General features: G+C 48.7%; 3 protein-coding genes across 3 annotated transcripts; 2 read left to right on the top strand and 1 right to left on the bottom strand.

Annotated features, from left to right (window-relative positions):
* Positions 1-740: 740 nt before the first annotated feature.
* LOC130537980 (protein spinster homolog 3-like) lies at positions 741-4,144 on the top strand. Its single transcript, XM_057055178.1, has 12 exons — positions 741-959; positions 1,050-1,115; positions 1,205-1,338; positions 1,535-1,686; positions 2,164-2,230; positions 2,315-2,457; positions 2,583-2,729; positions 2,797-2,986; positions 3,297-3,362; positions 3,442-3,540; positions 3,615-3,786; positions 3,981-4,144. The coding sequence occupies exons 1-12, from the start codon at positions 764-766 to the stop codon at positions 4,049-4,051; spliced, it is 1,503 nt and encodes a 500-aa protein (XP_056911158.1). The 5' UTR covers positions 741-763; the 3' UTR covers positions 4,052-4,144.
* A 1,219-nt stretch (positions 4,145-5,363) lies between these two features.
* On the bottom strand, positions 5,364-7,950 carry LOC130537716 (ubiquitin-conjugating enzyme E2 G1-like). Its single transcript, XM_057054721.1, has 4 exons — positions 7,753-7,950; positions 6,604-6,706; positions 6,416-6,513; positions 5,364-5,575 (listed from the first exon to the last, which is right to left on the bottom strand). Exons 1-4 carry the CDS (start codon positions 7,796-7,798, stop codon positions 5,364-5,366), a joined length of 459 nt encoding a protein of 152 aa, XP_056910701.1. The 5' UTR covers positions 7,799-7,950.
* Positions 7,951-8,209: 259 nt separating this feature from the next.
* On the top strand, positions 8,210-12,270 carry LOC130537274 (protein spinster homolog 3-like). The gene is given in 15 exon segments (XM_057053951.1): positions 8,210-8,228; positions 8,421-8,519; positions 8,847-9,068; positions 9,162-9,227; positions 9,317-9,453; positions 9,645-9,796; positions 10,274-10,340; positions 10,425-10,567; positions 10,693-10,839; positions 10,907-11,096; positions 11,407-11,472; positions 11,552-11,632; positions 11,634-11,651; positions 11,726-11,897; positions 12,088-12,270. Coding segments are annotated over 13 exon segments (1,506 nt in total). The 5' UTR covers positions 8,210-8,228; positions 8,421-8,519; positions 8,847-8,872; the 3' UTR covers positions 12,159-12,270.
* The last annotated feature ends 3,147 nt before the right edge of the window (positions 12,271-15,417 follow it).

Here is a 15,417-nt window from a genome sequence, read left to right on the forward strand (position 1 = left end):
TGTCGCGCTGAAGATTATTGACTTATTAAAAGACCGCATTTTACTCTTTTTTTTCTTTCAAAATTTAGATGAATGGAAGAGGAGAGCAAGAAACCTGAAAGTTCTCAAGTAAAGTACCTAAAGTAAGAAGTATTAAAAGTATTCTGTGACTATACTGAAGCACTTGAGTACATGCATTGTTCTTTCTTAAGGAGACAGTGTCAGTGTCTTCCTCGTACGTATACATAACTTGTGGTCCAGGACATAGAGGGCTGTGTGGAGACATGTGACCGAGCAAGAGGAGGTGGCCCATTACTAACTAAATATCTCTACAGGCACAATTGAGCTGAACCTTGTTTGAGCTCATCCACAGCACAAACAAGCATGACTGGAAACATGGAGTAAACTCAGAAAACACCGCAAGGACCCAATAGGGAGCACATTTTAAGTTGAAAACTGAAGGACTGATCATTTGTGTCAAATCGATAGTCGATAGATAAAGATAGATAGATAAAGCTGTGCAGTTATTGCTGTTGTTTCATACAGTGGCTCTTAGTTAACCAGTCGGTGTCTGCAGTCGACCTTTGTTTAGCTGAATCTTCATCTTAAGCTGTTTGTTCATGCGCTCCTTTCCTGTTTCACCCCCTCTTCTGCAACAGTCCACTCTTACGGTTGTTACAATGTTGCTTCGTGGTGGCACGTTGCCTCAAACTAAATGAACTAATTCCCATGAAACTCTTAGCGTTTCTCTGCTCCAGTTTCAGGAGAAGAGAGCGTGATCACCATGTCAGATGAGCCAGCGTCTCTGGCTCAGATGAGCCGCGAGAGTCCCCATTATGGCTCCTTGCAGAACAGCCGCGCAGCACTGACGCCCGAGGCCGGGCAGCAATGGGCTGCATCCCCGCGCAGCGCATACGTGGCCGTGGCTGTGCTCTGCTACGTCAACTTGGTCAACTATATTGAAAGATACACAATAGCAGGTACATGTTGGGGTCTGTGTGTGTGTGGTGTGTGCAACATGCAGCATGAATGCTTGTGCTGTACAATCTAACCTGCTCCTTCCCAAACAGGCGTCCTCCCCAACATTCAAGCATACTTTGCTCTCAGTGATGGCACGGCTGCTCTGCTCCAGACAGGTGCCACGTTAGCTCTAAAATCTGTTGAAATGTGGCAGCAGATGCCCCCTCGGAGATGCCGTGAGGTTATTAATGATGTGTGCTTGCAGTCTTCATTTGCAGTTTCTTACTCTTCGCTCCTCTCTTTGGTTACCTCGGCGACCGCCACAACAGGAAGTACATCATGATTGCGGGTTTGATTATGTGGACCTCAACATCCTTCTGCTGCTCTTTCGTCGAGTCGGTAAGAGAAAAACATGCAGCAACTTTTCTGTGCTGCAGTGAGAACATTCCACCTTCTAGAGGCTGCAGGGCTAACGTGTATATAAATACTTATATACACACCTATCTATCCCAAAGTAAATATGGAGTCTGCTAGCAAATGCGTCTGACTTGTTTGGGTTAAGCTGCTTATTGCTGAGTGTCATCCTGCTCGTCAGTATTTCTGGGCCCTGATGCTGCTGCGGGCCTTGGTGGGGATAGGAGAAGCCAGTTACTCCACCATCGCTCCCACCCTCATCGCAGACCTCTTTACTGGGGCCAGGAGGAGCCTCATGATCTGTGCCTACTACATCCTGATCCCCGTGGGAAGGTTACACGTCCTCCGAATGATGAAATTCACACGATAATGTCGCATTCAAGTCAAATAATCCAGACAATTTCTTTTATCAACACATATTTTCCTTCCTGGAATGAATAGAACTCGGGAAATTCTGCTTCTGTTCAGTTCTGGCTCACATTTTGGTGTTTATGTCTTAAATATAAAGTGGCCACGTATCCACTGTGATACTAGAGAAGAGCAGATTTCCTAAGCAGAACTGACGCAACCATGGTAGCGGCGCAAGGTTCAGCCTCAGGAAATGTATGTAAGAGCATGGTGGACAGAGTTATTACTACTTTATTACAGGAGGAAACAGAAGCACGTACTGTAGATGTGAATATGTTTAAAGGCTCTGGAGGGTGATAACGTAGCCGACCTTTAGCACATACAGACGACAGGTCGCTAGGTCAGCTGGCATCAATACACAGTCATAGAAAGGATTTTATTTAGCATTGTTTGTGTTTTCAGTGGTCTCGGGTTCATAATCGGAGCAGGAGTTGCCTCTCAAACAGGAGACTGGCACTGGGCTTTCAGGGTAAGGGCAGCTTCAGCGTCACGTTAGCCAATAATCTTAGCTAATACGCGGTGTCACGCCTCTTTCTGTTCCTTGTACCGTCAGATTAATCCCATCTTTGGTCTGGTGGGCATCGCCTTGTTGTTCTTCTTCTGCCCCAACCCCCCACGAGGCGCTGCTGAAACCCAGGGAGAGGGAGTCCAGCAGCAGAGCTCTTACCTGGAGGACGTCAAGTACCTCCTGAAAATGTGGGACAGGGAGAACTCATCCTAGTCGTTGAACTGTTTCACTCATTTACGTGATCTCTCCCAGTTCCCTCATTTTGTTCCATATTTGAAGCGTTTCAGTGATATTTCTGCCCCTCTGACGCTAGAAAAAGTTACGTGTGGTCCACACTGGGGATCACGGCTTCGACCTTCAACCTGGGGGGCCTGGCGTTCTGGATGCCCACCTTCCTGAGCAGAGCTCGGGACTTTCAGGGGCTGCACTGCCAGGACGGGTCCTGCCTGTCCACAGACAGGTGCTCATCTGCACGTCTTCCTTCACAAATGCAAACCTTTATTAAGTCGCCTCTCCTCTGGGTACAGTTACGGGTTCGGAGTGGTGACCATAGTGACGGGGGTTCTGGGCGGCTCTATTGGGACTCTTTTATCACGCTCATTTAGGGACAGGCTGCCGCACGTGGATCCTCTCATCTGTGCCGTAGGCCTGCTGACATCTGTCCCCTGCCTCATCGCCTCCATATTTACAGCATCGACAAGCATCGCCACAGCTTATGTGAGAGGAACACGTCTGTTGAGCTCAAATCTGCTGCTTCCTGTCAGGCCCGCGATGAACTGATGACTGATATGAGGACGCTGCACCAGATAAAGATGATGCTAGCGCACAGCAAGCCTGGGGAGTAAACTCTGAAGAGTCTGTAACCAGCATTTAGGGGTTTGGTGCCTTGCTCAGGGGTCAGCTTGCTCACTCAGTCATCCGTCCCTCACATGTCAATGTGTTGCTCCAAGGAAATAGGCCTAAATACATATGAAGCAAAGCAGAATAACAGCAACTGATCGGCGTCAACGTCCTTTTTTTGTTCCAGGTCTTTGCTTTTTTAGGGGAAGCACTGGTTGCAATGAACTGGGCCGTCATGGCCGACATCCTGCTGGTGAGTTCTCCTGCCTAAACCCCAATATGAACCATTGCTGAGGGACGTTGTGGTAAGAAGGTGTCACTTCTGGCTCCAGTACATTGTGATACCGAACAGGCGGTCCACAGCTGAAGCCCTCCAGGTCATGTTCCTCCACCTCCTGGGCGACTGCGGGAGTCCCTACATCGTCGGAGCGGTGAGATGTTCTCTGGGCTTGACCTCTCTGTGTGTCCGAGGGTATTAATGCTGTCCCCACACCCGCATCGGCAGATCTCTGACGCCATTTATCGCTCGAACCCGGAGACGTCGGCCTGGAGCTTCCACAGTCTGCAGTACAGCATCACCATCTGTCCAGCTGTTGGCTTCATCGGCGGACTGTTTTACCTCGTCGCCGTCTTCTACATTAACGACGACCGCAAGGCCGTGCTGCAGTTCCTTGAAGGTAGATTTGCTGCGCAGCTTTAGGAATCAGTTAAATGGCACCAGCCAAGCTAACGAGACCTGTTGGCACACAGATGGGACCCATCATGGTTGTTATGGTGTCTGCTCTGATGTGCATCATCACTAACTACACACCTCTTCACTTTACCGTGTGTGTGTGTGTGTGTGTGTGTGTGTGTGTGTGTGTTGAACCAGCTGTGCATCCTTCACCACCGATGGATCCTACAGTGGAGCCTTCAGTGGACCAGAGCATCCAGAAGACATAAAAGATGGATTATTGTCAGTGTGCTGGTTGTTCTGGTTGTACTGGTTGTCATGGTGACTGTAATAATGACACAGCATAAAGGATCTACAATCCACTGTGTGTAACGTAGTTGTTGATGTCTGTCCGCTAGGTGGTGCTGCTGCTGCACTTCTGTAAAAATGTACCGTCTGCATTATTTGACTTCAATCCCCTGTCAAAAGTATCTAATTCCACATCCTTCCGGGGCAAACAGGCGCAACGTTGATTTTAGGTCCTAACAGAAATGTAGAAACATTTGAGATTGTGGAATAAATAATAAACGTTGTCAGCTTTCAGACATGTGCGTTACGCTACATCGCCTTCCTGCTCTTTAGCCAACAAACCATGAGCCAAGTGGGAGTGAATGTAAATAGAGGATAATCGTGGCCTGAGGGTCACAGCATGGATGCAACCTTTACTGTGGTCTGCAGGGGGCGCTGTCACCGAAGCTCTGGCAGATGGGAACCCCCTGCAGCATGTGGCTAAAGGCAGGTAAAGGAGGTCGATCATGTTGTTGCTGAGACGTTTGGCATCAACACCTGGATTTAACCTGATTGTAGCATCAAACAGGAGGAAACAGAGAGTCTCACCTGTTCTTTCACCTGATAATTCCCAGAGTTCTGGGGCCCGTCGGGCTCCTCTCACTGTTGTCTGAGTGATGGTGTCACAGCCCACCTCTGACACTCAAACTCTATTTAAGTGAACTTCAGACACTCTCCGTTGTGAGTGCAGGTCCGTGACCTCCTCTGAGGTCAGGGAAGGCCACATTCATCATCGTCCCCCAGCTCAGAAGGAAGGAACGGGACACAAAGACAACACCGCTCTGCCTCTGGGAGCTCCCTCCTGCTGCCTGTCAGAGTGGCTCTTGCTGGTTTCATGTCTGGACTGGAGCAGAGTTCAAAGGTCAAGGTTATGCAGGAGCTGAGCTGCACCAGCCGCCTGTTAAGGCCACTTATTTAAACCCACCCGAGGTCCAATCAGCTCTTCAGGGGCGGTCCTGGAGACGGTCCTGAGAGGAAGGCTCAACTCTATGGACCCAGTATCTTCAGGGGTCTCCACCCAGCTGCTCCGGGGGCCTCCTCAGAAACACCCACAGCTTCAGTGGATCCACAGTCCAACATTAGTGTCAACAACAGACACGCTGAGGACACGTTGTCCCTCCCTCATTCATCCCGCTGTTGTTTATTTGGAATAAACAACTTCAGATTGCCTTTGGTTCAAATTAAAGTTCTTGTTAACCTTTGCTTAGCGTCGGGCTGAAGAACGCCCCCTAGCTGTGGTATAAGCTTCAATATTTACTCATTTAGAACGTAGGACACAGCTTTGAGCTGTGCGTCCACGTTTGCAGGCGAGTCACTGTTTGGGTCTGCCAGCATGGAGATAACGCTGATCATGATGGTTTCTACCGTGTGGATGGGGAGCCAGCGCTCCTCGGGCTTCTCGTAGCCGTACTTGTCCTCCCTGGGCTCGTGCAGAATAGAAATACAAACATCTCCGTTCTTGTCAACTGGTGGAAAAACCAAACGGGAGACGAGCGCGTCACACGGCAGCAGTGGTAATAACACATCCAGAAAAGAGCGGTCTCACATCACTTCTTATGGTGAAGCCAAGCTCTGAAGGGTCACATGGACACGCGTATTCAGACCCTCAGAGTCACACGCCTGGGTCCATTTCTTGTGTCCAGCTTTGACTGGTGTTACATCTTCATCAGAGTCACACTGCTGGGCTGAATTAAGTGATGGGGCCCGATTTTAAAGAACACATCTGTCTAAATAAGGCCTTACAGCTGGCGGAAAATGAGTTCATAGCTGCTGAAGAGCCTTTCATGTGTGTCACAACATGCACTGGTCCACGATAAAAGCAGCCTTTACTTCAGGCCTCCTCCAGATGTGTCTTGCTAGCAGCTGTCTGAGCTCTGCACCCAGTTATGGGCACCTCATGCTTTTCATTTTTGATGACTGCTCGTGTTCATGTGACATTCCAAGCTCTCTTTTAATCACTTTACTTAAAATCCTGGCTTTGGGCTGCCCTCCTGAGTGGCTTCGCCATAAGAAACAGTGACGAACGTGAGACTTTGTGGGTTTATTAAAACGACATCTGGAGAAAATAAGAGAGAATCGGAGCGACTGGGACGCTCCAGTTACATTAGAGTTAATCTAGCAGTGTTATGTGGTGGACCACAGTGTCCCGAAGACACTTATTTTATATGACTTTTATTTTGATGTTCTTTCCTTTGCACGTCGTTGATCCTCGTGCTGGCGACAGAAACCACAGCACATTAGAACCCCAGCAGAACATCATTCTGCATCCGTGCACGCTCATGCTTCCGTTTAACACATGCACGTACCATTAGGGTGCCATATATCTGTGATAAATTTCATTTTGGGTGGCCTGAGGGGGTAGTCTTTGGGAAACGTCAGATGAGCTTTGAACACGCCACCTTCGCTGTGAACAGAACCATCAGAGATACAGATTTATCCCAAACCCCACATCCAAAACATTTATCCTCAGGGAAAGTATTGGTTAAAGACTTACTACAGTGTGTCTGGAGGCCCGATGATCATCACTTCCCATCTGTAGAGATCGTTATCCCTGATCAAGCCTGCTGAAAATCCATCCACTGGGCTTTTGTTCAGTTCTACACACAAAACCATTCAGAGATCATCTGCTAACGTCAAAGCAACTAAAGGGCCTAGAACATGTGAAAGGCAAGTGTACAGGTGCCAGCTGAGCTCCACGTGTGCAGAACCACTATCAGATCATCTCCCGGTGCAAGAAGGAAGCTAAGGAACACTGAAAGACGACTCCCAGGCTGCCACTTCGGTGCAGGTGTGGCCAAACTAAGAAACGGACTGGTGAAGGAGGCATGAAGGCCCGGCGTTCAGCAGGGGGTCCGTGCTCACGGCTGTGTAGTTCGGTCCTGGGATGATGCTGCTGGGCCCTGAGCTCCTCCTGGGTCAAGACCGAACCAAGTGCGACAGCCGATGGATGCTTGTTAGCGGCCGACCCTTTTCCCAGGACAGAACCGAACCAAAGACCTCCGAGAAGGACCGGTGACCGCTCCCAGGTTGGGAAGAGATCCCTCCGGGAAAGCATCCTTCGGTCCTCACCCGTCACAGAGCCAGATGTGTAGATATGGAGGTGTGTAGAGGCCTTACGCAAGACTGGACCACAAGTGACAGGAGTTGACCAGCATGTGATCTCAGGTCCCTTTGATTTGGAGTACTGGTCTGTGGATTCTGATCCCAGTCCACAGTGGCTGGATCATTTAAATAGTTTAGTGATCATTCCTAGACTGTTTAACCCAAACTACCTTACAACTGGGCGACTTAATTCAACAAGATCCGGGTCCCTTTTTGCATTTATATACTGTTAGTCTCCTGTTTGATACTTAGCCTTGAGAAAGATGAGGAGAATACAGAGAGAAGTAGCGAAACACGTCCCCGAACCGTCCAACGGTACCGAACATATCAGTTAAACGTGCAGGTTCGTGCTACACGCACCCGGTCACCGGGGATCTCTGGACGCTTATGTGATTAATGTCTGTTTTTAGAAAATGACAAGTGAAGAGAACCATGCGGCACCGCTGTCACGGAGCGTTAATGGCCAAGAAAACAATTTGCGCCAGGTTCGAATCCCACATAATCTGGGCTGGATGGCCACATTGTAAACAACATTCATTACCTGTGAGCTGTCTCCTGAGTAACAGCGCTGACCGCGGCTCTGTCATCGTCGTAGCCAATGCAGCGCAGCGGTGGTCAAGTGTAATATTTAAGATATGTTTGATATAATTGAATTTTACGTTCGCCACTCTGCACTTCGCCTCCGCTATTTTCCGTTTACCGTCCTCATCATTCTTCTTCGTCGCCTCCTTCCGCAGTAGCTGCGTCTTCTTCGTTAGTATTTAACTGCAGCGTTTAAACCATTCCACCGCGGATTTTCGTCCCCTAGAGGAAGGTAAATTCATAGCGGTTTATCACCGATCAATACGTTTCTCTAACAATAAGGGGTCACCGCGTTTCTTGAAAATGCAATACGTGTCGCGCTGAAGATTATTGACTTATTAAAAGACCGCATTTTACTCTTTTTTTTCTTTCAAAATTTAGATGAATGGAAGAGGAGAGCAAGAAACCTGAAAGTTCTCAAGTAAAGTACCTAAAGTAAGAAGTATTAAAAGTATTCTGTGACTATACTGAAGCACTTGAGTACATGCATTGTTCTTTCTTAAGGAGACAGTGTCAGTGTCTTCCTCGTACGTATACATAACTTGTGGTCCAGGACATAGAGGGCTGTGTGGAGACATGTGACCGAGCTAGAGGAGGTGGCCCATTACTAACTAAATATCTCTACAGGCACAATTGAGCTGAACCTTGTTTGAGCTCATCCACAGCACAAACAAGCATGACTGGAAACATGGAGTAAACTCAGAAAACACCGCAAGGACCCAACAAGTAGGGAGCACATTTTAAGTTGAAAACTGAAGGACTGATCATTTGTGTCAAATCGATAGTCGATAGATAAAGATAGATAGATAGCTGTGCAGTTATTGCTGTTGTTTCATACAGTGGCTCTTAGTTAACCAGTCGGTGTCTGCAGTCGACCTTTGTTTAGCTGAATCTTCATCTCAAGCTGTTTGTTCATGCGCTCCTTTCCTGTTTCACCCTCTTCTGTGCAACAGTCCACTCTTACGGTTGTTACAATCGTTGCTTCGTGGTGGCACGTTGCCTCAAACTAAATGAACTAATTCCCAAGAAACTCTTGGCGTTTCTCTGCTCCAGTTTCAGGAGAAGAGAGCGTGATCACCATGTCAGATGAGCCAGCGTCTCCGGCTCAGATGAGCCTCGAGAGTCCCCATTATGGCTCCTTGCAGAACAGCCGCGCAGCACTGACGCCCGAGGCCGGGCAGCAATGGGCTGCATCCCTGCGCAGCGCATACGTGGCCATGGCTGTCCTCTGCTACGTCAACTTGGTCAACTATATTGAAAGATACACAATAGCAGGTACATGTTGGGGTCTCTGTGTGTGTGTGTGTGTGTGCAACATGCAGCATGAATGCTTGTGCTGTACAATCTAACCTGCTCCTTCCCAAACAGGCGTCCTCCCCAACATTCAAGCATACTTTGCTCTCAGTGATGGCACGGCTGCTCTGCTCCAGACAGGTGCCACTTTAGCTCTAAAATCTGTTGAAATGTGGCAGCAGATGCCCCCTCGGAGATGCCGTGAGGTTATTAATGATGCGTGCTTGCAGTCTTCATTTGCAGTTTCTTACTCTTGGCTCCTGTCTTTGGTTACCTCGGCGACCGCTACAACAGGAAGTACATCATGATTGCGGGTTTGATTATGTGGACCTTAACATCCTTCTGCTGCTCTTTCGTCACAGAGTCGGTAAGAGAAAAACATGCAGCAACTTTTCTGTGCTGCAGTGAGAACATTCCACCTTCTAGACGCTGCAGGGCTAACATGTATATAAATACTTATATAGACATATATCTATCCCAAAGTAAATATGGAGCCTGCTAGCAAATGCGTCTGACTTGTTTGACTTGCTTATTGCTGAGTGTTATCCTGCTCGTCAGTATTTCTGGGCCCTGATGCTGCTGCGGGCCTTGGTCGGGATAGGAGAAGCCAGTTACACCACCGTCGCTCCCACCCTCATCGCAGACCTCTTTACTGGGGCCAGGAGGAGCCTCATGATCTGTGCCTTCTACATCCTGATCCCCGTGGGAAGGTTACACGTCCTCCGAATGATGAAATTCACACGATAATGTCGCATTCAAATCAAATGATACAGACAATTTCTTTTATCAACACATATTTTCCTTCCTGGAATGAATAGAACTCGGGAAATTCTGCTTCTGTTCAGTTCTGGCTCACATTTTGGTGTTTATGTCTTAAATATAAAGTGGCCACGTATCCACTGTGATACTAGAGAAGAGCAGATTTCCTAAGCAGAACTGATGCAACCATGGTAGCGGCGCAAGGTTCAGCCTCAGGAAATGTATGTAAGAGCATGGTGGACAGAGTTATTACTACTTTATTACAGGAGGAAACAGAAGCACGTACTGTAGATGTGAATATGTTTAAAGGCTCTGGAGGGTGATAACGTAGCCGACCTTTAGCACATACAGACGACAGGTCGCTAGGTCAGCTGGCATCAATACACAGTCATAGAAAGGATTTTATTTAGCATTGTTTGTGTTTTCAGTGGTCTCGGGTTCATAATCGGAGCAGGAGTTGCCTCTCAAACAGGAGACTGGCACTGGGCTTTCAGGGTAAGGGCAGCTTCAGCGTCACGTTAGCTAATAATCTTAGCTAATACGCGGTGTCACGCCTCTTTCTGTTCCTTGTACCGTCAGATTAATCCCATCTTTGGTCTGGTGGGCATCGCCTTGTTGTTCTTCTTCTGCCCCAACCCCCCACGAGGCGCTGCTGAAACCCAGGGAGAGGGAGTCCGGCAGCAGAGCTCTTACCTGGAGGACGTCAAGTACCTCCTGAAAATGTGGGACAGGGAGAACTCATCCTAGTCGTTGAACTGTTTCACTCATTTACGTGATCTCTCCCAGTTCCCTCATTTTGTTCCATATTTGAAGCGTTTCAGTGATATTTCTGCCCCTCTGACGCTAGAAAAAGTTACGTGTGGTCCACACTGGGGATCACAGCTTCGACCTTCAACCTGGGGGCCCTGGCGTTCTGGATGCCCACCTTCCTGAGCAGAGCTCGGGTCTTTCAGGGGCTGCACTGCCAGGACGGGTCCTGCCTGTCCACAGACAGGTGCTCATCTGCACGTCTTCCTTCACAAATGCAAACCTTTATTAAGTCGTCTCTCCTCTGGGTACAGTTACGGGTTCGGAGTGGTGACCATAGTGACGGGGGTTCTGGGCGGCTCTATTGGGACTCTTTTATCACGCTCATTTAGGGACAGGCTGCCGCACGTGGATCCTCTCATCTGTGCCGTAGGCCTGCTGGCATCTGTCCCCTGCCTCATCGCCTCCATATTTACAGCATCGACAAGCGTCGCCACAGCTTATGTGAGAGGAACACGTCTGTCGAGCTCAAATCTGCTGCTTCCTGTCAGGCCCGCGATGAACTGATGACTGATATGAGGACGCTGCACCAGATAAAGATGATGCTAGCGCACAGCAAGCCTGGGGAGTAAACTCTGAAGAGTCTGTAACCAGCATTTAGGGGTTTGGTGCCTTGCTCAGGGGTCAGCTTGCTCACTCAGTCATCCGTCCCTCACATGTCAATGTGTTGCTCCAAGGAAATAGGCCTAAATACATATGAAGCAAAGCAGAATAACAGCAACTGATCGGCGTCAACGTCCTTTTTTTGTTCCAGGTCTTTGCTTTTTTAGGGCAAGCACTGGTTGCAATGAACTGGGCCGTCATGGCCGACATCCTGCTGGTGAGTTCTCCTGCCTAAACCCCAATATGAACCATTGCTGAGGGACGTTGTGGTAAGAAGGTGTCACTTCTGGCTCCAGTACATTGTGATACCGAACAGGCGGTCCACAGCTGAAGCCCTCCAGGTCATGTTCATCCACCTCCTGGGCGACTGCGGGAGTCCCACACATCGTCGGAGCGGTGAGATGTTCTCTGGGCTTGACCTCTCTGTGTGTCCGAGGGTATTAATGCTGTCCCCACACCCGCATCGGCAGATCTCTGACGCCATTTATCGCTCGAACCCGGAGACGTCGGCCTGGAGCTTCCACAGTCTGCAGTACAGCATCACCATCTGCCCAGCTGTTGGCTTCATCGGCGGACTGTTTTACCTCGTCGCCGTCTTCTACATTAACGACGACCGCAAGGCCGTGCTGCAGTTCCTTGAAGGTAGATTTGCTGCGCAGCTTTAGGAATCAGTTAAATGGCACCAGCCAAGCTAACGACACCTGTTGGCACACAGATCATGGTTGTTACGGTGTCCGCTCTGATGTGCATCATCACTAACTACACACCTCTTCACTTTACCGTGTGTGTGTGTGTGTGTGTGTGTGCGTGTGTGGTGTGTGTGTTGAACCAGCTGTGCATCCTTCACCACCGATGGATCCTACAGTGGAGCCTTCAGTGGACCAGAGCATCCAGAAGACATAAAAGATGCATCGTTGTCAGTGTGCTGGTTGTGCTGGTTGTTCTGGTTGTACTGGTTGTACTGGTTGTCATGGTGACTGTAATGATGACACAGCATAAAAGGATCTACAATCCATTGTGTGTAACGTAGTTGTTGATGTCTGTCCGCTAGGTGGTGCTGCTGCTGCACTTCTGTAAAAATGTACCGTCTGCATTATTTGACTTAAATCCCCTGTCAAAAGTATCTAATTCCACATCCTTCCGGGGCAAACAGGCGCAACGTTGATTTTAGGTCCTAACAGAAATGTAGAAACATTTGAGATTGTGGAATAAATAATAAACGTTGTCAGCTTTCAGACATGTGCGTTACACTACATCGCCTTCCTGCTCTTTAGCCAACAAACCATGAGCCAAGTGGGAGTGAATGTAAATAGAGGATAATCGTGGCCTGAGGGTCACAGCATGGATGCAACCTTTACTGTGGTCTGCAGGGGGCGCTGTCACCGAAGCTCTGGCAGATGGGAACCCCCTGCAGCATGTGGCTAAAGGCAGGTAAAGGAGGTCGATCATGTTGTTGCTGAGACGTTTGGCATCAACACCTGGATTTAACCTGATTGTAGCATCAAACAGGAGGAAACAGAGAGTCTCACCTGTTCTTTCACCTGATAATTCCCAGAGTTCTGGGGCCCGTCGGGCTCCTCTCACTGTTGTCTGAGTGATGGTGTCACAGCCCACCTCTGACACTCAAACTCTATTTAAGTGAACTTCAGACACTCTCCGTTGTGAGTGCAGGTCCGTGACCTCCTCTGAGGTCAGGGAAGGCCACATTCATCATCGTCCCCCAGCTCAGAAGGAAGGAACGGGACACAAAGACAACACCGCTCTGCCTCTGGGAGCTCCCTTCTGCTGCCTGTCAGAGTGGCTCTTGCTGGTTTCATGTCTGGACTGGAGCAGAGTTCAAAGGTCAAGGTTATGCAGGAGCTGAGCTGCACCAGCCACTTATTTAAACCCACCCGAGGTCCAATCAGCTCTTCAGGGGCGGTCCTGGAGACGGTCCTGAGAGGAAGGCTCAACTCTATGGACCCAGTATCTTCAGGGGTCTCCACCCAGCTGCTCCGGGGGCCTCCTCAGAAACACCCACAGCTTCAGTGGATCCACAGTCCAACATTAGTGTCAACAACAGACACGCTGAGGACACGTTGTCCCTCCCTCATTCATCCCGCTGTTGTTTATTTGGAATAAACAACTTCAGATTGCCTTTGGTTCAAATTAAAGTTCTTGTTAACCTTTGCTTAGCGTCGGGCCGAAGAACGCCCCCTAGCTGTGGTATAAGCTTCAATATTTACTCATTTAGAACGTAGGACACAGCTTTGAGCTGTAATCACTCCACTCACAGCCCTACTGGTGGCAAATATTAGATGTTCCCTCCATCATGACGAGAGAACGTAAAAGGAACATACGCTGCATGAGGGATCCGTTCAATCATCTTGTTTGTTGTCTGGAGATGTGAACTTGGTCGAACATTCCAGCTGCATCGGCCACCAAATATTTCCTTGACGTTAACAAATGAGCGCAGGGGTTCAAAGATGCCAACCCATTGTTGAGGCGTTAACGACCTTCTTGTGGAATTCGCTGGGATTTCCTTTTGTTTTTGAACATTCTGGCCCCAGCCTTGTTTTTTCCAGACATTATGTGACTAATCAGTTTGTTAAAGGAGTAAATTGACACGCACCGGGCAAAACAATGCCACAGGCATGCTGAAAGGTATGTGGAAAACATTCTGGAGGTAACAGTTTCGACCTGCAATTAAAACACAATGGGCATTGTGAGCAGCGCTTGGAGCACTTTATCGGCATACCTCTTGGTTTCCCCTGTCCAGCCCTGGCTGCACAGGAAACTGTCACAATGGCTAATAAATTGTCCGATCAATGAGGGAGCTGAAGGCAGCGAGTGGATACAGTCAGTGTTTATTTGGGGAGCGTGAAACAGTCACACAGACGTGGATGACTGGAACCCTGGACTGGTCAGGAGTCAATCAGGATGCTACCATGAGCTCACTGAGAACTGGAAACGGCTCATTTACGTCACAAATATTAGCAGGAGCTCAGAAGATAACTTATCTTTTTTGTTTGGTATTCAGCCCTTCCAGCGATCAGCCGCAGCGCCATGATAAGACGAGTCAAACCACATTTGTGCATCTGGTGGAAGTTGTACTTTCCGCTTATCATCAGTAAACTGCTGCTGGGGCATGACATCATGGAGAGGAAGAGCCCCCCTCCACCCACTGATCATCTCTGCTTAGGACAGTTGCATCATAGCTCTTCACACTTATTTGATATTTTTCATAGAAGCAGAGGGGCGTTGGTCCCCTGGACGCTGGTTTGTGTGTCTAGTGTGTGTGAAAGAACAAAAGTGACCAATGAACAGCTGAAGGGGGGTCAGAGAGGAGGTGACAGGAAGTGCACACGTGCAACATCTGAGGACGCAAAAATGCATGAAGTCACACAAGATGAGAGGGCTAGCCCCTCAGTGGTAAACAGGGTTAGTGCTAACCCTAGCCCTAATCAACCCTAACAACCCTAACCAACCGTAACCCTAACAACCCTAGTGTCTAAACGTGTGAAAATCTGAATGCTGCTTCAGATTGAACCAACTCTAACCTTAACCAACCCTAACCAACCCCAAACCTAACTCTAACCAACCCTAGCCCTAACCAACCCTAGCCCTAATCAACCCTGAGAACCATAACCAACCCTAACAACCCTAACCAACATTAACCCCTAACCAACCCTAACAACCCTAACTCTAACCAACCCTAGCACTAACCAACCCTAACAACCCTAACCAACCCTAACCACCCTAACCAACCGTAACCCTAACAACCCTAGTGTCTAAACATGTGAAAATCTGAATACTGCTTCAGATTGAACCAACTCTAACCTTAACCAACCCTAACCAACCCCAAACCTAACTCTAACCAACCCTAACCCTAACCAACCCTATCCCTAATCAACCCTAGCCCTAATCAACCCTGAGAACCATAACCAACCCTAACAACCCTAACCAACCGTAACCCCTAACCAACCCTAACAACCCTAACCAACCCTAACAACCCTAACTCTAACCAACCCTAGCCCTAACCAACCCTAACAACCCTAACCAACCCTAACCACCCTAACCAACCCTGACCCTAACCAACCCTAACTCCTAACCAACCCTAACCCTAACCAACCCTAACCACTAACCAACCCTAACTCTAACCAACCCTAGCCCTAACCAACCC

Source organism: Takifugu flavidus, chromosome 14 (genome assembly GCF_003711565.1).
Source record: "Takifugu flavidus isolate HTHZ2018 chromosome 14, ASM371156v2, whole genome shotgun sequence".
In the NCBI taxonomy this organism is placed as follows: Eukaryota; Metazoa; Chordata; class Actinopteri; order Tetraodontiformes; family Tetraodontidae; genus Takifugu; species Takifugu flavidus.